The following is a 26,503-nucleotide window of genomic DNA, read 5'->3' on the forward strand; positions in this document are numbered from 1 at the left end:
GCTCCTCATTCAGTGCATTTTCTTGTTTATCCAGTGCTTATCTGGCCCTCATCAACATTGTATTCAGCCCTTTGGGGTCTCTGGGTTTATTTGCAATAAGCCATTTAAGTAGTATGCTTTTTCTCAAAACACCTTTGTTACAAGTAGGTTAAATCCACAGACTGCTGAACCATAAATGATTTAGTCCTTTCTTTTAAACAAATGATCTTTGTCACTTAGTAGTGAAGTCCTTAGTTTGTTCACACACTTCTCACAATGGCTTAATGAGGTCCATATCGTCCCACCAGCCTGGACTTTCTCCTGCCCGTGATCTCTGCAGCAACTCCACAGTTCTGGGTTTGGTTCACACTCTGTTAAACTTCCAGCTTTTCACTGGAAAAGTGCGGATTTGTTAAGTCTGAATTCTGCGGTATGGCTGTAGTGGAGACACAGAGACGAATCGGAGTAAGTTCATCCCTTGGTTCGGCACCCTCTTGAAGCACCCAGGGTGGGTAAGGACCCCAGCCCCTGCAGAGGACTGTTGAGATGAGTTGAGCGTAGAATCAATTGTCTGTACCCCGGTCAGTAGCCATCTTCTGCTCCACGTTTGCCTCACCCTGGTTTAGAAATTGCCATGTTATGTGTAATGAATTGTGCTGTATTTCCTCTCTCCCTGTGCTTCGTTCACCAGCGTGAAGAGATTGCATTTGCTTGTCTGAACCTCTTGTCACCCTGCAACCTCCGTTCTTGCAGCGTCCTAACGGGATGCTTTGGGGTGGGACCTGTGTCTTGGCTCAGCCACCTTTAGCTCATGGAGATGTTTGTGGCCTGGTGTCCCGACGGATGGGCGCGGACGGGCGTATTCTGGGTGTGTTGCTGATGTTTTGGGGCTGGTGGGAGACTCCAAATGGCAGGTGGGACTGGAGGAAGGACATTTTGATTAGCAAATGATAAATTTACATTTGTCAGGTCATAATTTAAGGAGAAACCTCATTTGCACAAAGGTACAGATTTGAAAAGCTATTATTAGTCTTGCCTTTGTTGTCTAAAACTTAGTCTGTTAGTCTTCTGCTTTTGGAACTCAGTGCTGGATTAAAATGAACTCAGAATTGGTTTTGTGTTTTTTTTATTTGGCTCATTGTGTGGTGGTATGTGAAGAGTTTGTCACTGGAGTGTTGTTATTGTTATTGTTAGGGTTGGGTTTTCCTTTATTTGCTTTGAAAAAGAGATGGAGAAATCAAAAAACAAATGCGAAGTGGAACAGCTGCATTCCTCTGTGTGTTGCAAAGACTGAAAGCCAGTTAGTCTAAATAAAAACAAATAATTTGTCAGCAGCATTTCTAGCCCTCCTGTTGGTTTGCCACGATGAGAAAGTTGTAAGAAAGCAAACTGCGGAATATTCATGTGTCTCGTTAACAAGCAGGGGTGAGGAGCGCAGGATAAACGTCCATCCAAGAGTCCTGTGACGATACGTTCAGCGCGTGCACGCGAGCGGCGCCGGCAGTATTGCTAAGCTGTCCCTCTAGAGCCAGGGTGGGTAAGCAAGCTGGGGAGCCCGTGTTTCGGAGGGCAGGACGTCGCCGAGTTTCCCAGCACAGGCACCAGCACAACCTTGACTGTCGTAATGTTACTGTCTGTTTTGTCCTCAGTTCCTTCAAGTACATCATGTTTTATGAGAGGCTCTCTAGCTTGAAATTAAGCAAATATCTCTTCTAGAGCCTTTTTAAAAGCTGTTTCAGAGCCTTTTCCCTAAAGTACACTCTGTTCTTGTTAGGGACTTCTCTGGGTTTGTGATACGCAGCAGTGTTTAATATTCCGTTGGTCTTTCTACTTTAATGTGTGGTTTTTAAAGGGATTTGCATGCTTTTAGGAAATATGAAGACCTGAGTTAACCACTGAAAATTGGCTGCCAAGCTGCCTAAAGTGCTAATTCTGGTGAAATTTAGCACCTGACTTTTGCAGGGATAAACACATCTGGAATCTCCACTCTTCAGAGTTCAAGCTGTTGTAAAATAAAACTTTTATTTAATGTGTTACCAGCCTGAGTCTTAGTCAGCAAAACTTCGCAGGGTTTTTATGTTGAGTTAGAAACTCCTTCAAATGCGTTTTGAAGTTAAGTGCTAACATCTTCAGCTGAAAGTCACATTAAGGTACTAAAAGAGTAGGTTAATTTGCAACTGTACTGAGGAATCACAAATGCAAAACTGCAGGGTGATGCTTCAAAATGATGCCCATTGCTCTGTTTCCTTTTTCTTTTTGTGAGCAGATATCATGAAGAATAGATGGTTCAAATGATAACTGCTTCCTTGCTTTTATTTAAAGTATCTGTATAAAAACATTGCAATGCTTAGGAACAGTTTGAAGAAGTTCACTTGTCTGCTACTTAGAAGTCTCATGGTTCCTTTCACCTCTTGGTCTGCCCTTCGTTTCAGCCTTTGTTTAAGCTGGGAGATGCTGCGGTGGTGTTAGACATCCCACAGTCTGTCAGCTTCTATTTAGAGGGGTGTATGGTGAGTGATTAATGGAAATTATTTCAGGAATAAAGGACTCCTGGTAAGCTGATCCCTATTCAGAGCACCAAAAGAAAAAGCAGAGTCACAAGGGATGTTGTCTCCAGGAAGAACTTGCTACATCCGCAGGGGGAAGAGTGGGACTGGAGAGCGATGCTGAGTCTGCATTTTGAAGTGCATCATAATTATACCTCGTGGTCTGATTTGGAGAGCTTTTCCCGATGGCTCCGGAGACTGAGTCACGCCAGCAAAACGCTGGAGTGCTTTTCTTGGGTTCTGCCGGGGTAGGTGAGCTGTACAGCGGAGGGCTGCGTGCTCTGAGCACTGGTGGATGAGGCAGCATGTCACCTCTCTGCTCTGGAGCACAAGTCTCACGAGGAGCAGCTGAAGGAACTGGGGGTGTTCAGTCTGAAGAAGAGGAGGCTGAGGGGAGACCTTATCGCTCTCCACACCTACCTGAAAGGGGGTTGTGGCGATGTGGGCGTTGGTCTCTTCTCCCAAGTAACTAGTGATAGGATGAGAGGAAATGGCCTCAAGTTGTGCCAGGGAAGGTTTAGATTGGATATTAGGAAAAATGTCTTCACTGAGAGAGGGGTCAAGCATTGGACCAGGCTGCCCAGGGAGGTGGTGGAGTCACCATCTCTGGAAGTGTTCAAAAAACATGTGGCTGTGGCACTTCAGGACATGGTTTAGGGGACGTGGTAGTGTTGGGTTAACGGTTGGACTTGATGATCTTGAAGGTTCTTTCCAACCTTAACGGTTCTGTGATTCTGTGCTGGGGAGCAGGTTGTCTTTAAAGGCTGAGTTACCCCAATCCCCTGCAGTGTCGGTCAGTTAACCCAAAGCAATGCTGTATTTCTTCTTTGGTTTGCAGCTTTAAATTGAATTTGAAGTTTGTATTAATCTTGCTTGATGCTAAGGACTGTCCTAAGTGTTGCCTTGGGTTGAAGAAAAGGCACAGAATCTATGAAACTATTCCAACTATTAAATATTTGTGATCTTTGGCATTTTCTTGCTACTAACTGATTAAAATTTCAAGTTACTACTTACAGCCACGTTAAAGTTTGTATTCCCTTGATTGTGGCTTTGCTGTTCCATAATACGAAGTCACTGGCATATTTGCAAGGGTGAGCAGATCAGTAGTCTGGTTACGGGCACAACAAGTAAAGCTCACTGTGGCTCCCAATTTCAAATCAAAACCTATTGAAAGAAATCTGGCACGTGACCAATCTCTCTGAAATGGTTCACAAACCATCTCACATTGCTGGCTACCGCTGACTGTCCTTTTTGCTAATCTAAAGGGACAGTCAGTCCTAAACTGGTTTTACTCTTCCTGATGGAAATTGTCATTTAGGGATCAAATAGCCCTCGTGCATGGGGCGGATGCAATAAGAAAGAGAGAAAATTGAAAGCGCTGAGTGCTGCAGAAGTTAAAATACTGAACAAATAACTTCTATTTTTTTACAAGTCAAATCCGACAGCCTCTTGGTGATTTTTTTGATGCTTTTGGTAAACAAGCATCTGCTTCTTTTTAGCACAAAGGAAAAGGCTTATTATTCGGCATTGATTTCTTTGTGTGGAGACAGAGTGGTCCTTGTTTTGGGGCTCTATTTACAGGGGTCCATTAACGTATTTACGGAGGGCAGGCAGGGAGGCAGCGATCATTGCCAGGCTGCTTCCCAGCATAGCTCCTCCAGCCCATGCCCTGTCAGGGCGGTTGCAGAGCCAAGTCCTGGCACGGGACTGCTTCACAAGGCAGCAGGACCTCTGCTCTGCAGCTGACCGCGGCCGCGCTCGGTGCTGGCCACTGTAACCAGCAAAAGAAGCGATGGAGCAATGTCGTCCTCAGCCTGCCCGCACCCGGGCTGTGGCTGCTCTGGTCTTGGCCAGTCTGGGAGGCTGGGCCTGTGCCAGGGGGGCTGTCGGGGGGGTGTGGGGCTGTGTTGGGTGCACAGGGTGCCCCACTTTGGGCAGGTGTCAGGGTGCTTGCCAGCTCCCGGTCAGACTGTCCCCATCCCAGGGGGGCGGCCAGCACTGGCGGCGATTCAGGCAAGTCAGTGGTCTCCTTCCATCTTTAAACTGCTGGGCATACTTGAGCTAAATATAGATGCCCCTGGACTTGGCTGGTGCAGGGGGGGACAGTATGTTGACCTTAGCGTGTCTCATTTGACTTGCATTACAGTCGTATTTAAAGCAGAGGGGTCCTTCTTGCAGGGTGCTGCCCGTCAGGCCAAACATGGTCAAGGCAGCGGCAGCGACGAATCGTGCACGTGCAGGGAGATGGGAGAGAAAATTAGTTATAAAATATCCCGTCTTAAATGTATTTCGGCGTAGTGGGACGAGACCTTTCGGGCTTGCTAGTTGTTAACCAACTGCCCGAGGATGTGGCAGCTCTTGTTTAAGGTTTAAAAAGAGATGAGGTGTGTATGAAAGGAACACTTTCAAACTCTGGTGGCAGAGGAGATTATTGTGTGGTTTAAAGATGACCAACGTGGTTGTGTTAATTCTGAGAGAAAAAAGATAAGTATGTGTCAATCAGAGGAGTGCTGTTTCTGAAGATAACTAATCAAAAAGCTTTTTTTTAATCTCTGATCCTTGATGTGATGGATTTTCCTCATGAATTTTTCTCGTGTTGATTTAATTGTTTTTAAGAATATATTTCTGAAAGCATTTTGTTCATACCACAGCAGCTGGCTGATTTTGGACAGGCTGAGCTGGTAAGAGTGCGGCACGTGGTGGTAAAACATTGAGGAGTCCTCTCTTGGGTATAACTGTCCTGCTTCGTGAACCCCATGGTATGCATTAAAGTCTGTGGATGTTTAAACAGTATATAGTGCAAGAAGAATGTCGTGTAGGGCTTTAATCTGGGAATGTCTTGACTTGGAGACCTGGAAGCCTTTGGGGACTATCATGTAAAACAAATTCCTTTCACGGTCTCGCTTCCGGACTGGGTCTCTTGCTTAAAAAGTGCATAGAGTCAAATTTCTTCTGTAAACACCAAGTGCCTGGATTTCTTAATAAGCATCCTAATTGTGTCAGCCGCCCCCTTTCTAGTACGTGAACTGCCGTGCTCGGACTGTAGAAAAAACTATTTTGTGCATCTCTTCAGTCCTGAATTCCAGAGCACATCAGAGCTTTGTTTGCACAACTTCTTTTGCTGTCACTTTTTGGAACATTTTTCTTTTCTCTGGGTGGATTCTCTGAAGCTGGCTTGGAGGCTGACTATGGGCCACCCAGCATGTGGCTTGCTGGGACTCCCTTAGCACTGTATATTAAGGTAAATGGTCAATACAGATTTTTTCCATGTGTGCTGCATGGAAAATGAGTGCATTTCAGTGTGTGATAGCTTGCATCCATCCTTGTATAACTCTGTTCTTCGTTGTCTGTGGTGAATCATACAGTCTGCGCTAAAGTTCGTATTCCTTGAAATAAATAATTTCCTGATGGTCTCCGCTACAGCGGGACATCCCAGCCCGCGCTGCGTTCCGGCAGCGACAGCAGCGTTGTCGTTCAGCGCATCTCGCTCGCCCGTGCGCTGCCCAACCTCGGCACGAGGACGTTTGCTCGCGTTCGCCGCCGCTGCGCTGAGGCTGCCGAGCGCTGGCGGGAGGCAATGCGGATGGGCTCGGCGGCGAGGTGACACTGGGAGGGTTGTGTGTGTCTTACTGCGCCAGCACGCGTTCAGCAGCAGCCCTGTGAAACGTAATACGGAGCTGTCAGCAGCAGGCATGGGCACGCAGATGGGTGGGAAGGCAGTGCTGAGCTCACAGCGTTTTCTGTGCCGGGGAGGCTGGTGGGGAGGCAGCCGATGCCTGTGTGAGGGCTCTGCCTGCCCTGCCTTTGATTTAGGAGTTTGTGTGTTGTTGAGCTGGTTCCATTGTAGGCCAGGGGTACAGGAGGGGAATGGGAAACCCACGCAGACTTTGACTTTTATCAGAAATGATAAAGTGTCTTCTTCTGGAGTCCAGCTTAAAACAAAACCCAGTCTGCTTTCCTGCGCCTGTAACAAATAAATCCCAGCCCTGCCTGCGCGGGAGTACATTTGATAGGAGTCCAGAGGTCAGCTTGCCACTGCAGAGCGAGGCTCAGGGCACCGGGAGGCGGAGGAATGCTGCAGGTGGTTGTGGTTGTCTTCGGCATGGTGCAGTGCAGACCCGTTGCAGCTGTGTGGGCTGAAAACTTCGGCTGCAAACAGCAGCTGTTGTTGCTCCCCTTGCTGGCAGCAAGGCATCGCTGGTAGGGATGAGTTTCTCAGCCCAGAGCTGTTGTCTTCTGTGCCATCTCCACGGGATGCCACTGTTCTTGCTGGCGTACCCATGCTGCCCAAGCTGCTCTGACTCTGAAGTTTGCAGTCTGGAGCTCGAGTCAAACTAACCTGGTGGCAAGTAGCACTGGTGGCATGTGTGCGAGATGGCTTTTACCAGTAGTGGGCTTGACTTGTAGACTGTTATCTCAGTAGGGTATTGAGTGGGTGACAACACTCCTCCCTACAGCCTTGTTGGATGACCTGGGGCTGGTTAGATCCCCTCTCTGAAACTGTGTCTGTGAGCGTGGTTGCTTTGTGCATCTGAAGTGATTGCTCTTTAAAGGCTTGCGGGACACAACCACGCTCATCAGTGCTCCCTTTTGCAAGTTGTATCCTCTCCGCATTTACCATAAATTCTCTTGTCACTTGCAGCAAATAAAAGGAATGCCTTTAAAGTTCAGGTTCACACCCATCATCCTCAGCTTTGGGTATCTTCCAACAAACTGTAAGTTGTTCTTGTTGCCTTAGATCAGCTTCAGCAGATGTCCATATCGGAGACCAAAGCAAGTGACAAGGCAACTTCGCTAAGGTGAGAAGGCATCAGTAGTTAAGGTAGTACAAACGAGTTACTCTTGGCCTTGCAAATCTTTCTGTGATTGAGCCTGTCTGTGTCATTGCAGCTGAAGTATCTCTCCAGGGAGCCCCACCTTGGAGCAGAGGAAGTACCTGTAGACAGTTCCTTTTGGGGGAAAAAAAAAAAAGAAAAAGGGCACAAATGCAGATGTTGCTAAAAATGCAGTTTGCGTCAAACATTTGCTATGGAGTGGGTTCCCACGCTTTGTTTTGTTTTCTCCTTGTGCTGTTTCTTAAGTTGCAAAAGTGCTGAGTGGCAAGAGACGGCCTTTGTTGGAGAACCACTTCCCCTTTCTCTGCCTGCCCTCAGTGTTGTCACTGCTGTTGACAGTGTTACAGAGCCCTTTTCGGTAAGTCATGGCTCTTGTTTTGCTCTGCACTGGGTTTGTTTCTATTCTGGATATCAGAGAAGCCCAGACTTGTCTCTGAGTGGTGCCAGCTGACCCCATTAATACAAATGTCAGTGTAGAGCAATCCTGAGTTACCCTTGCCTTTTCCATTTCCCTGTTGTTGTGGTGTTGGTTTTGTTTTTCTGGGTTTGTGTTTATTTTTTTTTTATTAGTGACTGGTACTACTTTGCTTTACATAGCCCTGAGATCTGGTCTTTGGGTGAAGAGAAGTGGGTGCCTTCCTCACTCGCCTAGGAGCAAAGGCTTAAACTGGAAGCCAGACATTGCTCTCTCCTATATAATTCATTAATAGTGTTGGCAGTTATTAAATCAGGTGCTTTAAAAAAAGCAGGCAGGGGAAATAGCAATGGTGTTTATTGAAAAACAAACTACGGTGTAAGCTCAAAGAGTTAGGCTCTCCTCTGAGGAGGGATGCTGGAGGTGTGTGATGTTCTCGTCCGGTGGTTTGATGGAGAACCACCCTTGGCTGCCAGGCTGCGCACACTTCCAGCTGCGTGCCCAGCCACAGCTACGCCCTTGGGGGGGGACCGATGCTTTATTATTAGCCGGGACTTTCCTTGTGGCTGGGTAAGGTGAGGGGGAGGCTGGGGGAGGCTGGCGGTGAGAGCCGGTCCTGGAGCAGGTGTGATGCCATGCCCCGGGCCTGCCTGTGGAGGAAGGGGAACAGCCAGTTTGGGAGGTGGGAGAGGGAGGGAGGGAGGAGGGAGATGGCTTGAGGGGCTGAGAAAGACAGTAGGCTGCTCGGCCTGTCCTCCTGTAACTTTTTCCACACCAGGCACAGCAAGCTGCCGTTGGAATTGCTGCTCTTGCAGGGTGAGTCCTGGTGTGCTGCAAGAGCTTGCTCTCGTGTCCCCGGCTGCCCTCCCTCCATGCCTGGCTCCACGGCCTCGGGAATGAGCTAAGTATTGACGACTGCTACGCCACTCCTGCCAGCGTTGGAATTTTGGTCATTTTTGTGATTTTGTGTTTTGCAACCTATGGATTTAAAGGAGGATGATAGAGCTGAACTGGGAGAGATAAAATGTGCAGTGCAGAGATGTGCGCTCCCCGCCTGCGGCACGCTCTGCCGTCTCACGTTAGAGCAAAATGTTGGGGGGATCTTGAGAGAGCAACCTGGCTTAAAACCCAGGGAAAGTAACTGGGCATACGAGAGTTTGTTCAGTTCCTAGTAGACACTCTTTCAGTGTGTCTGTTCCCTGTCCTGTGCCTGTTCAGCTGCTGGCTCTTCAGGCGGGGGCTGCCTCTCGCTGCACACACGAGCAGCTTTTGGTAGAGCGGGCTCCCGGCTGAAATCCCCAGCACTTCAGTACAGATGTCTGCACTGGCACTTCCCATTTTCAGGGCTTCGGCTGCTGAATGTTCCTGGTTAGTCAACAGCAGGGTTAACTAGTGTCATTCCTTACTGTCAGACTTGCCTGCCTGCTTTCAGTTAGTGTTTCTGCTTTTTTTTTTTGTTTGCCCTTGGTCTAACCGGCCGCTGGAGGGGAAGGGTATGTCCTGCGGATGGATCGGAAGCTCTTGCTGTAGCCCTTCCTGGTGGTGCACAGTCTTGCTGCGTTTGCAGAGCTTGTGCTGCTGGATGGTGGTTGTGTCCCAAGAGATGCCCTTTAGGAAAATCTCCTTTTGCTCCGGGGTTGGAAGCCTCTGGGGTTACTGCACGACGCTCTTGTTGCGGGGAGCTACAGCTGGAGCTGGGCTTGGTGTAGAAATCCCAGCGCAGCCTCCCGGTGCGGAGCCGCAGCTCGCAAACTCTGTTAGCATGCTGCTTCAGAGCACTTTTCTGCAGGGTCCTGGTTAATAAATACCTGAGGCTGACAGAGAAATTATGCTTGTGTTTCTGTAAATAATGCAGGTGGTGGACTTTTACTCAAATGTCAAGTATCTTGAAACCTTCATTTCCCCTAGCCCATAGTTTTTTAATCTCCTCCTTTCTTCTAAGGGCGAGGGGGAACGGGGCGAGGGATGTGACCTCCCTGCCGTGCCCGTGTTGCTGCCTGTGCGTGCTGCGGGCATGGCTGGTGAGGAGGTGGCAGCACGAGGAGGTTTGCTCCTCGCCACGCTGACCCGTTCCCCTGCGTTGTGTAGGGGGATGTGGTGGGAGGACTTCTCCTGCTGAACCTTCCAGGGGATGGTGCCAGCTCTGTCGGTTGTGCTGCTTGGCAAGTGCCTGATGAAGGGCTGGGCTGGACAGGACAGAGCCTGCTGTAAAGGAGCTGCTCCGATGAGTAAATAGGGCTGACTGGAAAGTCATCCTCAGGCTCGCAATAACTTAATGAAGTGTTTATTAGGATAAAACATTGCCAGAAGCTGTTCAGGTGCCTCTGCTTTCCTTGCTGTACTTCTAAAAAGGTATTCTCTCCTTCCTTTATGAAATTGTTTCTAAAGAAGACCACAAGATTCCCTTATGAGTATTTTACATTGAGGACTGAGAATTTCTTTCATTGAAAACTGGTGGATGGTGCAGATTCACCCACCTCCTGGCTGGTGGTGCAGCACACTGGACGAGCCGCTCCCCGGATGAGCAGCCCCATCGGTGGAAGGCATCGTACGGGTGATCGTGGCAAAGCAGCAGATGATTTATGTTACTGCATTGCTTTGGCATAGTCCATAAACCAGTAACGTTTTCTCTTTTGTGTCTTGAAATCATTTTTTTTGTGTTTGTGCTTGCGATTTATGAACAGCGCTGTGCAGGGTAGCAGCTGGGAAGGCATTCACTATTTCTTTGCCATCTGTAAGTTTTATGTGGTTCCCTGATTTTGTAGCATAATGAGAATTTGGTATGAACCATGCAGTGTTTTCCCCATGCACAAGGAGCTCAGCAGCAGGTCAGGGAGCACGGGCATCACTTCTGGTTTGTGCTGTTACTGCTGTTTAGAAACCGGGTCTTTAGAGGGGAGTATCTGTGCTTCTTGTGCAGGCTTTAAATAGTTTTGATAATGTGCCTTGTATAATTTCTACAGAAACTTTTCTGCCTGGGAGAAAAATTGGTACAAGTGGTAATTTCTGTAGGAGTTGCATAAGCCTTCCGCTTCTGTTGATTCTCTTCCCAGTGAACGGAGAATTGCAAATAGCGCGTCACTGGTGGCCTTAAGATTGCTACTTCACTCCAGAGGTGAACGGGCTAAACATGGAACAGAAGCTTTTTTTCACAGCTGTAGTGCTGAGGGTTGCTTATAGATTTAGTAACTCCTTCACAGACACGTCCCAAGTAAGTCTTCTCCAGAAGAAGGGCACTGTGTAGTATGGAGGACTGATGACGAGCCTGGTGTGCTGATAAAATACAGCTCAGCTCTGTTACCTCTGCCAAGTTGGCTCCCTGTCTTCTGCTCTCGTGGACTCAACTTCTCCCCTAACCACATTTAGTGTCTTTTAATACCTGGTCCGTTTCCCAGAGGTTGATTCAAAGAGCACTGAAGGTCCAGTAGGCTCTGGCAAACCTGATTTTATGAAATATTTTAAAGCCCAGGTTATGCTTAGGAGCCATTGAGCTGTCAGCAGGGAAGATCAATAGTGGATGGTAGCAGGGCTCTGCTGTTACGGCGAGCACAGTCCCACACCATGAGAGATATTTTGAGCCTCTAGTTACCCTTCTCACACACGTGGTTTCTACCTTTTGTGTTTCTAAGGCACCTCAGCATGGGGCCTGCCGTTAGCATCCTACAGGAGGAACGGCATCCGCTCCTCTTATATATCGGCAGCAGTATCCAAAGGTGATCTTGCCCTGAAATATGATGCTTTTGGGAAGGATCCTGGCTAGGGCTTTCCAGGCAGGATGGACCCAAATGGAGCAGCCAGTGTGGGTGGTACAGGGGATGTCAGGCTAGGGATTGCTTTTTTTGTCCCTGTAACACAGCACAGGCACCAAAACCAGCATCTCCCAGAAGAATGGTGTTAAGCTTCACTGGTAGTTGTTATTGTGGCTGTTGGGGCTTTCCTATAAACTTCCTGCCTTTTTCTTTACTGCTTGAATCTCGGCGCGAGGGCTTGGTTGTGTGTTTGTGTATTAAGGGTGGGGGTTTTTTTTGCTGGAGTGCCATGGTGGATACTGGTGTGCTGCGTGTCTGGTGTTAGGAGTTCACGGCAGGTGATGCCGTGTGCCGATAGCATGCCGTGCCCTCGTCCGCACCGGGGGGGTCCCCGGAACCGTAGCTGGCAGGAGGATGAGACCCTGGTCTCTGCCCACCAGTGCTGACGGCCGTCTCCTGCCCCGGCTCCTGGTCTCCCTGCTCTACACGAATCTGCTTTGCCGTGTTCTTCCCTTCGTATGGGAAATTGCATTCTCTTTCCCTAGCCTTACCAAGTCAAACTTGTTGCTTGGGTTAGTGGCCCAAAACAAGGCTCTCGGTGGCCTTAGGAGAGAAGGTGGCCTCTTGGAGGGATGTGCCTGAGGGGAATGTCTTTAATTCTGCCCGGGTTTCCAGGCAGAGCGATAAGGGGAAGCCATGGAAGTGAGAAGATTTTTTAACCTCCCAGCCCTCTAGCTACGTGCTGCTTTATCCACTAAAAATAGTTGCTAATTCAGCCTTCTGGGGAAACCTCCGGCACAGGCTGAAGGATTGCTAATGCTAGTTGTTGGTTTTGCTGATAAAATTAACTATGTGAAAACTGGCTGTCAGTGCTGAATTCTTTCTCCTCCTGCACAGCTTGAAATTCATTTGCCTCTGTGGTGAGATTGTAAAGGGAGGACGAGAAAGAGAGAATGCCTTCTCACGCTTTGTGCATCCTTGTCTTGTCTCCTGAAGGGGCTCAGCAGCGCACGGCGTGCCCTCCTGCCCCGCTCCCGCTTGTGGGTGCTAGTCTGAAAGCCGAAATGGACTTCTTCAGGCCATTGGGGCTCTGCAGAGCTGAAACATGTTCAAGCGAAGTGAGGGAGAATTTTTTTTTTTTTTAGTTGTTGTTGTTATTAATAATATTTTTTTTCAAGTGAGGAGCTTCAGGATAACTCTTTCTCCAGTTCAGGCTTTAAGGAACTGTGTAACTTGAGGGCTTTCAGGGCATCTGTTTGTCACCAAAACCTAGAAAGGCTTGATCAAAATTTTTTATATGAGAAGGATCTGTGCTCAGTGTGCCCGATGAATTTAATGTTTTTGTTTTGTTTTAAAGTTTAGCATAGGTAAAGATCTCTGATGCATTTTAATTTGGGACAAGTGGTTTTTCCTTTTTAAAATTCTGGTTTTATTGAAACATCCAGTACATATTTGACATCAGGTTTAATTTTAGATAGTAGTCCTGGGAGAAACTTTGTCACTAAGGAGGAGTGCTGAGGATATGTCAGACAGTGTATAATACTCGGATGTGCTACAGACTTAGAAAAGGTCTTTCTGAGTGTGTGCATCTGCTTCACTGGAGCTCAGAAAACGTGATTTTTTGATATCCCCACCACGGAAATGGAGAGGTGCCTAGAAATGTGCTTGACGTTAGGGGGAAATCCAACTCTAACACAAGCTTTTATAATTCTTGTAGCTATAAAAACGTAGTCAGCAAAGCCTATTGTTAAAGCGGTCAATCTCAAATCACGAAACTAGACGATCACAGGCTCAAGTCATGCTGTGTCCTGGTTCTTGGTCACGTTTAATTTCTCTGTGATGCTGTTACCTTCGGTCGTGCTTAAGTGTACTCCTGCCTTTGAGTAGCTACTGAAACGTGTCCCTGGAGTAGGGGCTTCAGGAAGCAGTTAGCCTTTGCTTATTCTGCAGAGCAGAAGTAGCCGTGAAGGGTGGTGACTTGGCATGTTGTAGCATTCACCTGCATTTTGTAACATGGAATTTCTTCAAATATATGGTGGGGTTTTTTCTCTGTTATTATTTCCCAGTCTTCATCTCTTGAAGGAAGGGAATAAATAATTAGGTTTGGTATTTGTTTAAGCAGAGAAAGGAACTAAGAGGTTCCTAGTCTCTTGTTTCGTTGAAGAGAACAAATTAATGCCTTTTTCGAGGCATGGAGTTGCTGGGGTGCATGATGCCAGGGACTCTCCCATCCTGTCTTAGTCATATTCATCAACCATCCTGTTGATTGTAGAATTGTTTCTGGCTTTCTTCAAAGCATGTATGACTATCTTATCAATTCTGAGAAAAGCGGGAACCCTTAACTATGCAACAGGATGGCTTAATTGCAAAATCTGTAGTCTCTTGCTTTTTCCACGAGCCACAGCATCTCTAAGAAAACTACTGGAAGATATGCTGCTTAGAGTATCAGCTGTTCCACAGAACTTGAGAACTCTTTATTGCCCCTTTCCACAAACCTTTCTCCTCACTTCAGAAAGGGCAAAATCAAGGCAGTATGTGATGTCTGAATTCAACAGCATTACAGTTTCACTGTTAATTTATAAGTCTTTGAGAGTTACTTGTCATAACGACTCATAGACAGTAGTTTCATGATTCCTTGATGTTACGTACACTAATTTTCTGCTGGCTAACTGCTGAAGGGAGACGTTTTGTTTCTGCAGGGCATCAGCTGTGTCTGAACCACAAAGCACAGGGTTAACAGAATCTGTAATTAGAGAGATGTGTGGGCTTGCTGTATTAATCACCATTTAGAAATGTGGATCTCTCATCATGACTTTCAAATCGAAAATATAGCCATAGGTTAATCCCCTCTAACTGTTCAGGTTCTACTTCTGCAGGCAGAACGGCACCAGGCATATGTTCTGCTTTCCAGTGTTTCTCTGTTCCTGTTGTTCTCAGTTATGCTTTGAATGTTTGCAGGACTTATGGTGAGGGAAAGTTCTTTACCAAGAAAGTAATTTGGTCTAAATCGCTTCCTTGCAAAAGAACAGAGCATGCATTCAATGCCTTGAACCTCTCTTGTTCCATTGCTTTTCTCCTTTTAGAGACAATATAGAGTTTTCCTTACTCACTATTTGTCCCTTCCCTTGCAGTATCAGCGAAAGCTTCCTCACTGTGAAAGGTGCAGCTCTTTTCCTGCCGCGAGGAAATGGGTCGTCTACTCCCAGGATCAGTCATAGGCGCAACAAGCATGCAGGTAATGTGTTGCATGCGACGGCTGAGGCTTGTCTGCTCGCTCTTTGTTTCCATGTTCACTGTTCTTGAGTTTGTTCTCACCAGATGACACACATTTCTGTTTACACCGGTGTGTATTAAAGCTAGACCTGCCAGTCTCAAGACTGCAATATTTAATGCTGATAGGAAAAAAGATTTCAGTACTCTCTTGTTTATCTTGCACGTTCAAATGAATGAGTGACATCAGGGCAGCAATCATGACATCATGGAGAGTTGAGAACAACTGCCCCCCAAAATACCGTCCTGTAATTTTTGTATGAGAGAGGCTGGGGGATTGCCATCAAAACCTTCATGCATTGCACTGGGAAGCTTGCGGTTATCGTATGGGATGAGTCATTGTCCTTCCTGATCTGAAAGTAACCAGTGACGATGGAAGAAAGGGAGGACACTTATCTCTACGTGGTGGTGGAGAAACCTCTGAGTGAAGTCAAAGTGTGACTTTTCAGATGTGTGAGCAGAGTGAATAATACAGTCAGTCATAATTCCACTCCCTTTATCTGCTGAAAGTTTGATTTATTTTTTTGCTTTGACTCTTTGTTTGAAAAGTCAGTCTGAATAATGAAACTCAAACATTTCGGGGAAGGTTGTTTTTCATTCTGTATAGGGATCCAATAGTGTGGGGTTTTTCCCTTCCATTAAAAAATCAGCAGGGAAAAAAGAACATTGAGACCTTCAGGCTTTTGCAAATGGGACAGAAACAGAGAGGCTGGAGTCAACTTCCTTTATCAAAAAGGGACCACCAAAAGGTGATTTGGTTTGGTTTCAGGTGTAGATTTCTTTGTACTTTGATACCATCAGACTGTCATCTAGCTCTACATCTGGCAGTTACCTACCTGATGACTGGTCCACCTGAAAATCTGTTTACAAACCTCTTTATAGAAAGAGATTTAAGTCAAAAGGCAATTAATTACATACTTCCACTCAGATATAGTACAAGCAGCACACAAATTGCTTTGAATGAGGTGCATTTATTACCAGTTATCAAAAGAACATAAATTGTTCTGAAACTTAATTTAAAGCTGGCCTTTCTGGTTGAGACTGAAGTGAAATGGTCTTCAGCGTGAAAGTAGTCAGCAGTCTTTTAAAAGTTTATCGTGACGTGTCTTGGTTTTTAATCTCCAAAGCCTTGTGCGTAACTGAAGCCCAGGTTAGTTTCTGTCTTGGCTTTACCTTGCAGAGGAGACCTGCTGGATGGGTTTCCTTGTGAACCTGTGCAAGGCAGCACAAACAGCTTTGAATCTCTCTTGCTGCCTCATCTACTCACCTACCTCTGACTTACGTGAGGTCTGGAGGCCTTGGTGGAAGATAGAGTCGCTTGTCTAATCAGCCCAGAGCTTTTAGAAGCCAGGTTGCCAAGAAAGCAAATCTGGTGTGTTGTAATTGCTTACAGCAAGATGTTTTGTATTTAAGAGGCTGGCATGCCTAAGGGATGGGATTTTTGTTCTTAGAAGATTCTCTTTATTCCTGTCTCGTCAGTTTGTGGGGTAAGATTTAATGAGGCATCAGTACTTGTCCCTTCCTCAGTTTCCCTACTTGTCAGGTGATGTGAATGGTATATTATTTTTTTATGGTGCTTGGAGATTTCACTGAAAAGAGACCTTTGTATGAGTGTGCTCCATCTTTCTTTTCTGTGAACTTTTCTAACATACAATATATGCCAGCAGACCAAGACACCAAGGGATCAATGTGTCACCTTCCTGAGCAAAACATCTGTGCCACCAAAATTAAAACAGTGATGTAGAGGGTGTGACGCTGAGAGGTGAACCGGCCATTGGCAGTGAGCTGGCAGAGCATGTGGCAAAGAAAACTGTCTCCTTTCTTGGACTCTGATAATCTGTGCTCAACTTTCATTGCCATGTGTGTGTCGTGACTTATCTCTGGTATACAAAATTAGAAGGGGTTGGGGAGTGGACATAACTTTCCAGTATGAAATTGCTGCCTATGGATGCAATAGTGTTTCAAGTGGCTACGAGAGCCATTTTCTAGGAAGGTTGACTAACCTTCCTGATGCCCCTTTCTAATTCATCAGAAGTGCTAGAATCCAGCATAAAGAGTAAATGCGTAACAGGAAATAATTAATGCTCACACCCATTTCTTCAATCATATCATCTTCAGCGATGGAAATCACTAGTTGGCAGATTGACTGCATAAGGTGCCAGCTATCCGCGCTCCCCTCGCTGGGCGGTCCTGCGCCCCGTGCCACCGGGCAAACAGGCTGTGTTCTGTAGGATGGTGGGCTTGCTTTTGCACTCCAACAACGCTGGAGGAGGCCAGAAAAGGATGCAACTTCCCTGGGGCTTTTTCCATCTCTGGGATACTGTGAATCACTTCTAAGATCCGACTCTAGCTGGTGTTTTACACCTAGCCTGCCAGCTCGAAGGAAACAAAAGCATCTGCTTGTTGGTGGACAATGTGATAGGAAGCAGCAGTCATGCCATGAATGCCAGCAAAGCCGACAACTCTTCATGGGACAGGATGTGATATCTTTGTGTTGATTCTGGCATGCTAAAACCTTTCCTTTGCTTTTTCTTAATCCAGGAAGCTTACAAAATGCCTTGTGTGTTTGGGGATGAAAAATGCTGGGAGTCAATTAAAGCTGGCCAAGGAAGCAATACTTTACTTTCTAGCTCTGGAGCTCCCGAGGCTGGCAGGGTGGGCTGGGGAGCTGGGAGGAGTGCAGTGAACTTTCTGAGGATGAGGGATAGCAGAGCTCCTTGCAGAAAGGGTTGTCTTAGAAACTTCCTCTCTTTTTTGAGTATTGAGATAATGCATAGTCCTGGTGGTAGGGGTTTTTTTTTTTAAACTCTGGAAACATCAGCTCTTAAACTGGTTCCTGATGTTGCATTACTGGCATCAGTAGGTGGGAACTATTACACTATGAGGAGGGAAAAACTGAGGTGAAACATCTTTCATTTCAAGCTGCCTAAGACATGCGAATGCCTCATGAGTCAAATACTTGCTGGGCTTGTCCAGGCCGCGGGTGCCTCCTGGAGCAGAGGAGCCCGTGGCTGTTGTCCGGTTCTCGCCGATTCCCACTGCGCTAGCAGCTGAGACTTGCTGGAACCGAGCAGCATTGCCAGGATTTTGCACTGGTGTGGAAAATGGACGTAGGGAAATCGTGTCTCCCACTGCACCCCTGGGAGGACAAGCATCCGATGGATGACCTGTCCTGTCCTATGTTACCCATCTCCCTAAATAACTGCTGTTTGGGGAGGCACGTGCCAGCCACTCCAGCGCTGGGAACAGTGTCCTTGGGTGGGAAGTAGCTCTAGGTGCTCGTCACCGCTGGTACTTTGTATGTGACGTCCCTAGCACTGCAGAGTGCTTCAATTTTTCCCATCCCCAGTTAAAAATACAGTCCCAGGGCATTGACTCATTCGCCAAATCCTGAAATGTGCTTCAAGGTGGAAGGAAGGGAAAGCAGGGAATGCCGTGTCCTGTGTAGCCCACTCCACACAAACTTGCCTCTGTTCCATCAGGAGAGATGCTGCAACAGCCCTTCGGCCCTGCTGTTCCACCAGCTATAAAAATCATTCGGAAACTAGGTACTGTGCTCTTGCTGGGCAGTGTGGCCTTTCTTCTCCTTCCCTTGTGTGGCACTTCTGGATGCTGCTCCGTGCTTGAGGCTTTCCGTATTTCTGAAAGGCCATGAAATAGCATGGATTGTAGCTCCCTTGATGAATTAGAAAGGGAGGACAGGAAGGTTAGTCAACCTTCCTAGAAAATGCTCTTGTAGCCACTTCTGATGAATACTTGCTCCAGCACTCGTGCTCTTCCCTGCGGCGTTGCCTGAACTCTGTGTCCCGTCTGTGTGGGAGTGGGAGAGGGTGGAAGAGTAAAGGCTCCTCTTGCTGTTCTGTGCCACCCGCCTGGCAGCCTTGCACTCTCCTTTCTGGGAATGCAGATTAATTTTTCAGGTAACGATTGAAAAAACAGGCTGTTGCTGGAGGTGTTACCGCTTACTGACACCCATGAGGTGATGTGCTTAGCGGGGAAACTCTCGGCCCTCCACAGCCCAGGGAGGAGTGCTGAGAAGTCAGCCTGGCAGTACCAACAGAAAGGCATCTCACTTGTTTTTCAAATGCTTGCTGCTTTGGGAACCTGGGACAGTTTGCTCCTTTTAGGAAGATTTTAAGTTACTGCATGACTGTGTTTTGTTTTGGTTTGGTTTTTTCCAGTCTTCCTCAGCCTCACCAGTGAAAGTGTAGCAAGCATTTTTTAGAAATTACTATGGTTGCTTGATTTTTCCAGGTGGCAATTCTTAGCTGCTTTTGGGTGGGGTTGGTACTTAAGCGTATGTGGACATGTGCTGCTCTAAGAAGGGACTGAATCTCACTTCAAAGGGGATACTTTTGTCTAGCTAGTAGTTCTGCACTAAGTCAATGTAAAAGAAATGGCAGATTCATGATTTGAAGTGTGGTAGAATGAGATGTTGAACCATGGGGTGGGGTCCATTTCTACCTAGTTTGCCTTGTCTTTTAAAGGAACAGAGACTACTGAAATGCTTTTTATTTCTGTTAAAAAGATAACAGGACTGAGCAGGAGAGAGCATGGTAAGGGGGGAACAGGCGAGCACATGGAGCAAAGAGCAGCTGACTAAGAGATGAAGTTTTGTCATCTCCGAGTGGGTGGAAGTGACAACACTCATGGTGACGTGTCGGGTTTCTTGGTGGACGTTTGCTCTGGCTGGACAGCCAGGAAGTTGCATGTGATTTAAAGCTATTTTTGTGCATTCACCTTTCCCTCTTTCCTGCAGGGGATCTCCAGCAACACCTGCAGGCCATGTTCATACTGCTCCGCCCAGAAGACAACATCAGACTGGTAGGCTGGCTTTCTGCTTATCTGCTGTTAAGGAATATAAAGGTTAAGTTCCACTTGATAAATACACCTGTGTAATTCAGGAAAGTGGTGGCATGTGTGTGTTTGCCTGGTTTCATCAGTGGGTTTGGGGAGTCTTCTTTGCAACCACAAAGGTAAAAAAGCAGCTAATTATGAAAGGCCTGCTTATTTTGTGGTTCAGTGAGATAAATTGTATGACTAGAAGACTGCCTTTGTCTGAACCAGGTACTGACTACTTACACTCTCAAAAAGTCCTGTAACAATTGCCAGAGAGGCTGGTAAATTAGCTTGGTGTCCTATTTAAATTGAGTCAGATGTCTTATGTCTGACCAGCATTAACACCTGCCCTTCCACATTAGTTCAGTTGTGTTGCTCACTCTGCTCTCCTAACTTGTTGCATCCCAAAAGGCCATGGCTTATCAGGAAGGAGCATGTAGGATCCTCAGGTAGGTATGTACCTATATTGAACCTTGTCTTTCTGCTTTTCTGGGTCGTTGCTTCCTATAATGATGTAATGAAAACTGGGCATTGCTGTTTACAGCATCAATATGCATTCCTAAAGACCTCCAGAAGCCGAAGAAGAGCAGTGACGCATTTTGTCTAGCACATGTCGAAGTGCTATACGAGGTCAGGCATGACTGAAGTGTATCTGCATCTTCATCACTCAGTAACCTGAAGTTTCTTTCCTGTGTTGTCTTGATGCTTCTTAGCAACATATGCCCAAAGTAGAACTGCCAGCATCAGAAGTGTTAATTCTGTCACTTCTGATTTGCTGAATCCTCCTGAGCTGGGCTGGAGCTGGGCTGATCTTATAAGTATAGCTAGGAAACAGCCAAAGTTGCTATGGAATGCTTTAACTTTAAAAATGACCACTGAAAATAATTTGCCATAAGCAATCTTTGTAAGCAAACTAAAGGACCTACTCCCAGACTTCATCAGGCACACCTTGCTGTCACTAAAATTTCAGTGAAAGTGATGGGAAAGGGGGTTCTCAGTGCTTTTCAAAATCTGAGCCAGGGTTAGAACATTGGAAGCTATTGAACAAGTCATTGTTCAGCAATATCACTGGCTACATTGTGTGATTCAGGACAAATTAGCCTTAACAGCTGAATAAGGACTTTGTGGGCTGAGACATAAACCCTTTTGTTCAGAGCTGCGTCTGGAATGCTGAAATCTTGCATGAGGTTAAGTTCGATAGTCTACTTGAATTTAATTGATTCTTGACGAACGAAGGGTGTGCAGAGCCGCAATAGACTCTCTCATAAAATAGTAGATACAAATGAGATTTCAAATATAAACAGTACTGAGAAATGCATTCTCTCCTTGCGTTGGCTGCTGTCATTGGAAGGGCAGAGGAGCAGCAGAGGAGCAGCAGAGGAATCTAATCCTCTATAAACCTACACTTAAAATTTGGAACAACTCTTGCTTCTGTTGGAGCTATTGGCAGAGTTTTTTAGCCTTCCATGAGAGCAGGATTAGAGCAATGGTACCAAAGTAAGATCAGTAGGAGGGAGGAACATGAGTTAAAGAGTGCAAACTGGTTGAATGTAGAGTTAAAAGAGTACAAACTGGTTGAATGTATTCGTGTAGCTTAGCAGAGTGGGGACTTGTTCACTCACATGTATTCAGTAATAAAAGAAGATTTCAGAAAGTTGGGCAATTTTTTTTGTCTTCAAATCAAATATCCCAATGAGAAACGTGGTGTTGTATGAAACTCCTACTATCATGTAGCATGAACAAGATGAAAGGTCAGCATGAACTTACCTCCTGGAATATGCTGTTCATAAGGGCTGATAAAACACCACAATCACACTTCTGACAAAACAAGAATGCAGCAGAAGATAAAGTTAGCTTTTGTTTAGGTGAGCCTAAAACTAAGAAAAGTGTTGCTGGCCTTGAAAGGACTGCACAGGACTTCTTGTTCATGAACAGACCATAAATAACCTCTTCAAATTGAGGAAGAAGCTAGCTCTATGTAGATGAGCTGTTGAGAAAGAACCTTCCATCTCATCAGTCTCTGAAGCTAGGGCCATCCTCCCTAGATTGACTGGGATTTCAAATACCTTCATTTAAAAGGCATCAGACCACTGACTTTGTGTGTTAATACCGTTGGGTGAGCATATGAACTAGAGCTTAATGAAAAGATAAAAGACCAGTTCATGATTTGATGGGCATGTTGGAGCTCCAGTAGTAACTATTGAGGTTGGCTGGTTTACAAGGTCAAGTTTCCTGTTTTTTTTTAATTCTAGTAAATTTAGCAAAAACCATTATCAACTGCAATCATGGTTCTTTGCTTTGTGGGAAGGGTGTAAGTGTTGAATCTAGAGCGCCACAGTAAGCCATGCCCTGTTTCTCTTAATTGGCCTTCTGAAAATCCCACCCCACTGACTTGAAGCTACGTGACCTTTGATGGCCGTTTGTCTAGCCCTGTTCTAAAGGATCTTGCATTAAGACCACACTTCCCATCGCTGCTAGCCAAATTGGTTTAGCAAAGTAATTTAGATTAATTTAATCCTCTTGCTGCTGGACTGTCCTGACGAGAAGCAGAACAGAGGTCGTGTGTGGATGCCCCGGACACAGGGCAGCTGTTGTCTGCCTGCTCCTCTTTTAGGCAAGTCTTTGTTTCTGTTTGAGGTTTGGTTCCTAATGTAGATAATGACTTTAACCACCAAGACCTTGGTGATTGCTTGCTCTTCTAGGTTGAAGAGCACCCTTTCTGTTTTGCTACAAGTGATTAGTTGTAGAAACAGCCATCTTTGGCAGAATTCACACCTTGAAGGCCTGACCACCTTGATCCTCCGTGTTTCCAAAGGAATCCCAGTGACTCAAGAAGCAAGAAGGAAAATAAGGCTGGTTTTAGCATGACTTATCCTAAAGAGATGGGTTGGGGCACAGTCTCTTGCTGTACAGAGCATGTCTGTCTGCTGGCATCAGCATTTGGATAGTTTCTATTAGTCTTTGGTCGCATTGGTGAAGTCTAGAAGACAGGGTCAACACCATCTCCTGCCTGCACTTGCTATTCTGCCCCCATCACTAGAGCTGCTGCTCCCTGCAATGCCACTGGGAAGCCTTCCCTGCCGCTCTCAGCATAGTCTTCTGTGATAGAGCACTCCAGTGAAATAGTGAGCTCTGTTTTGGATGCCATGTGCTGTTTTAACCTGTGTTGTAGACTCTGCCACATCTTGTGGCCAAGACTTACTGGCTAGTGGACAGGTGACGTGAGAGGAGGCTCCCTCTAAGCAAGGAGGTGCTGGTCCGGCCTTAAGACCAAGTTAGAAAAAAACTAAAGAAGCGCATCAGGAAAAGCAGCCTACTCCTGAGAGATCCCACACAGCAGTTATTTTGTGAGCTTTTTTTTTAAGGATAAAATGACTGTTTAAACTGGGCTTTCTGAGCTATGAACTCCTTTGGACCACCAAGAAGTGTCTACACAAGCGGTGGCTCAAGAGGGCCACTAGTGTTTGAGGAATTGTGGTTCAGTTTGCAAAGGATGTCAAACACCAATTCAAGCTTCAGCTGTTGGGTCATGAGGAATTCGGCAGCTGGGTCCAGTTGCAGCAGGCAGGTGTCTGCCTGCAGCACAGGGCAAGGCTGGGCTCTGACGGTTCCTTGTTTGCTCTCTGTAAGCCCAGCTCAAAGTTCAAGAAGCAGTTTAATAATAAGGTAAACATTGAAGCCAGACAGTGTCTTGGGGTTGGATTAGGCCGTCCAAAGTTAAGATTCAGTATACATAATTAAGACACTTCCTTTCTAGGGATGTCCTAGTTTCTAGTTGGGATCCTGTGACTAAAATAACTGCAAATGGCTTGGAACAAAGTCCAAAAGGCATTGCAAGTAAAGGCTGCCTACTGCAGATGTTTATAGGCAAAACCTAAAACCCTGGGCTCTGTTCCCTGGGCTCCTCGCTAACCAGCAGTCTGTCTGTAAGACTTGCTGGAGTCACCTCGGTTCTTGCTTCCTTGTGGCTTCTGGAGGAGCATTACGCTTCAGTATAGGCTTTCAGGAGCTTCAGTGTTGGTCTGACACTCACAACTTAGCTGCATGGCTGCTTTCTGAATGCTGTCAGTAGTATTTGATTTGGGGGAGTTTGGGGTGAAATTCAGGCATCCTCCAGTCCTGCTAGATCTGTCTTTTGGCACTGGGGTGCACGTGGTTGTGATAGGAGGAATGAAGCACAACGACTTTCACCTCTTCTGAGCAATCTGAATCCAGCCATGGGTACACTTTAGCCATAGGGCAATCTTTTCCTGTCAGTTGTAAGGCAATAGGGTTGCTTCTGCGCTGGGAAAGTTGCTAAAAAGATTCAAAGGATCAGCAGGAAGACACATATCAATTAGCTCTTAGTTGTCCAGCTGTCTTGGAAGTTGGTGGAAAGTCTCGTTGGAGCTGTCGTAGTTTAAGGAAAGCTCTAGCTCTTTGGCCAAAGCCCTCTGAGAGGTGAAGAGCACGTTCAGTGCCTGTCTCGCCAAAAGTGTAATGCTTTGTGACGCTCACTAGGCTGGGACCAGTCGGAGGACTGTGGCAGCCACCATTGTAGGCTGCTGTTTAAATGCAGCCTCGGTGGGACAGAGCAGGCCTGCAGCAAGGTGTGCAGAAGGCACCAGGAACGTGCCAGCTGTTGTGTGCAAGAGTAAGTCGCTTCTCCCTCTTCTGCTGGTTACCCAGCTGAGAAGTACAGGCCATCTGTACTAGTGCAAACTGCATCACTGCTTCTGCGCCTGTCACTCAGCATGAAAAGGTGGCTTGTAACGGTAATAGTGAGTGTTTTGCTGGCTGCACTGCTGATATCTTCCCTTCCTTTCCTTAGGCTGTAAGACTGGAAAGTACCTACCAGAACCGCACTAGATACATGGTGGTAGTATCCACCAACGGCAGACAAGACACCGAAGAGAGCATTGTCCTAGGAATGGATTTCTCTTCCAATGACAGGTACTCACAGTGTCCAGGTTGGGGAAGTCCTTGTGTTCACCCAGATGTCGAGTCCAATGTAGAAACCATTGTCTGGTGTCCACATTTTCTGGGGGTAGACTGCTTCAGCTTTTTCCAGCCTAACACCTTTCTTGAGATCCAGAATTCCCCTTTTATTTCTTGTAAGGAGGTGGCAAATGGGAAGGCAACAGTGCAGGTCAGCATTTCCTCCATTCCTCCGAGCCTCAGGCTTGTGTGAGGCTGTTACGTGCCCTTAAGTGCCTCTGTGAGGTCCCTAAGCCCTGCATCTGCACACCAGAGACAAGGACAACTCGTATGCAAAGAAAGAAGAAGCCGCAATTAGAGAAGCGGGACATCAGGGTTTGGGAGAGCAGTTAAAAAGAAAGTGACTGTCAGGAAGCCCCTTGCCAAGGTCATGGCACAGAGGGCCTGAAGGGAATGTCAGGGTTGCTGATGGCAGATCTTACACAACATGTGCTCTCCCCAGACATCAGTATGTCATCAGGGTTTAGTGCTTTTGCTTCATTCATTTAAATTGCTGCTGACCACTCCAAAAGGCTGCAGAAAGTGGCTGGGAAGCAGCTTTTGCTGCTGGAGTGGCTGTAAGCCAGGAGGCAGCACCCCCAGCAGCTTCACAAGCAGAAGCTTCAAGTTTAGAAAGGGACACTAGGCACTTTGGAGAGAGCATGGAGGCACGTGGCTCTTTTAAAGCACTGTAACTAAGTCTTGACCTATGCAGGGAAAGAAAAATCTGTATATTCTAAACATTTTGGACAGTCTCATGCACATGCTTAGTTCTAGCACAACTGCTAAAGGAATGAGTCTTGCTACTGACCCTAGTCAGTAGAAATTACTTTCAGGGTTACTAGAAAATCATTTTGAACTGTTTGGCTAAGAAATGGCCTTCCAAACAGCCTGCTGATCACAACAGCCATCATGCTTAATTTCAAGCACCTTGATTTGGATGCTTAGCTCAAGTGATGCCTGCTAAAAAGGGAGACCAGCTTGATGCCACCACTGGCTCCTGGCTCCCTTCCTGTGCATGTGTGCACAGCTGTAGCTCAGAGATGCTCTTGCGGTAGTGTAAGAATAACTCATCCTTGCACAGGTTGCTGTGAGCTTGGAGCTTGCTATTGGCTGTGATATACCAGCACAGCCACCTTTGATAACTGAGAGCTCACTGGTATTCAGTCTTTAATAACATAGCAGGGTCATTTTAGCTTTCTGCTACTGGATGGTCAGTCTGATACACCCTCCCCTAGCCCACTTGGTATTTATAACTCAATGTAGACTTGTTGCTATGGTCTCTGATAAGCGCTTGGTGAACAGTATCACTAAAAATACCCTGGCCACCTTGGGAAGCCTTTTAAAAACATATCTTTCCATGAGCTCATCTCATGTTGTCAACAGAAATAGCTGCATGCCGCAGCTTCTCCTTGTGCTGGGCACCAGTCGCTCCGAGGCGTGTGCATTTACATTCATGTCGGCTGACCCTCTGAAGCCTCGAGTCTTGCCCTCTTCCCCCACTTCTCGTGAGCTGCAGAGTCTGACAGGGGTGTTAGGGCTTGTGGAAATTTGAGAGCAGTTAGTGCAAAGCATAAGAACAGGAGGCAGCTGAATCCGATTCTTCTTCAAGATCTGCTTTGATTAAGGACTAATTATTCAGGTGTTTTGTTTGACAACCTGGTACAGATGGTGTTGGGGTTCCCCTGCCTCTGCCTTTTTTCCATTGCTTAACTTCTGCTTTTAACTTGGCCTTTTGCTCAGTGTTACAGAAAGCAGGTGACTGTGAGGGCAAAGAGGTCAAAGCAGCTGAGAGAGGAGTGGGTTTTCTAAGAGGTGTCTGTCTTGGCTGGCTGTTGTGCTCATCCTTGAGATGTGGGAGGGAGAAGAAGGGGCAGGAGTCAGCAAAGGGTGAGAGGCTGTGATTGCTAACCT

At 46.6% G+C, this 26,503-nt stretch overlaps 1 protein-coding gene across 1 annotated transcript in view; it reads left to right on the forward strand.

Moving 5' to 3' along the window:
• Positions 1-26,503, forward strand: part of SSH2 (slingshot protein phosphatase 2) — a gene marked incomplete at its 3' end in the record, with an annotated part of 99,509 nt that overhangs the window by 52,786 nt on the left and 20,220 nt on the right. The window contains exons 3-5 of the mRNA XM_082008595.1: positions 14,656-14,759; positions 19,554-19,618; positions 24,444-24,565. Of these exons, the coding sequence (XP_081864721.1) occupies positions 14,656-14,759; positions 19,554-19,618; positions 24,444-24,565 (291 nt within the window). The remainder of the gene's footprint in view (positions 1-14,655; positions 14,760-19,553; positions 19,619-24,443; positions 24,566-26,503) is intronic.

Source organism: Phaethon aethereus (assembly GCF_964289735.1).
Source record: "Phaethon aethereus genome assembly, chromosome: 19".
NCBI lineage: Eukaryota > Metazoa > Chordata > Aves > Phaethontiformes > Phaethontidae > Phaethon > Phaethon aethereus.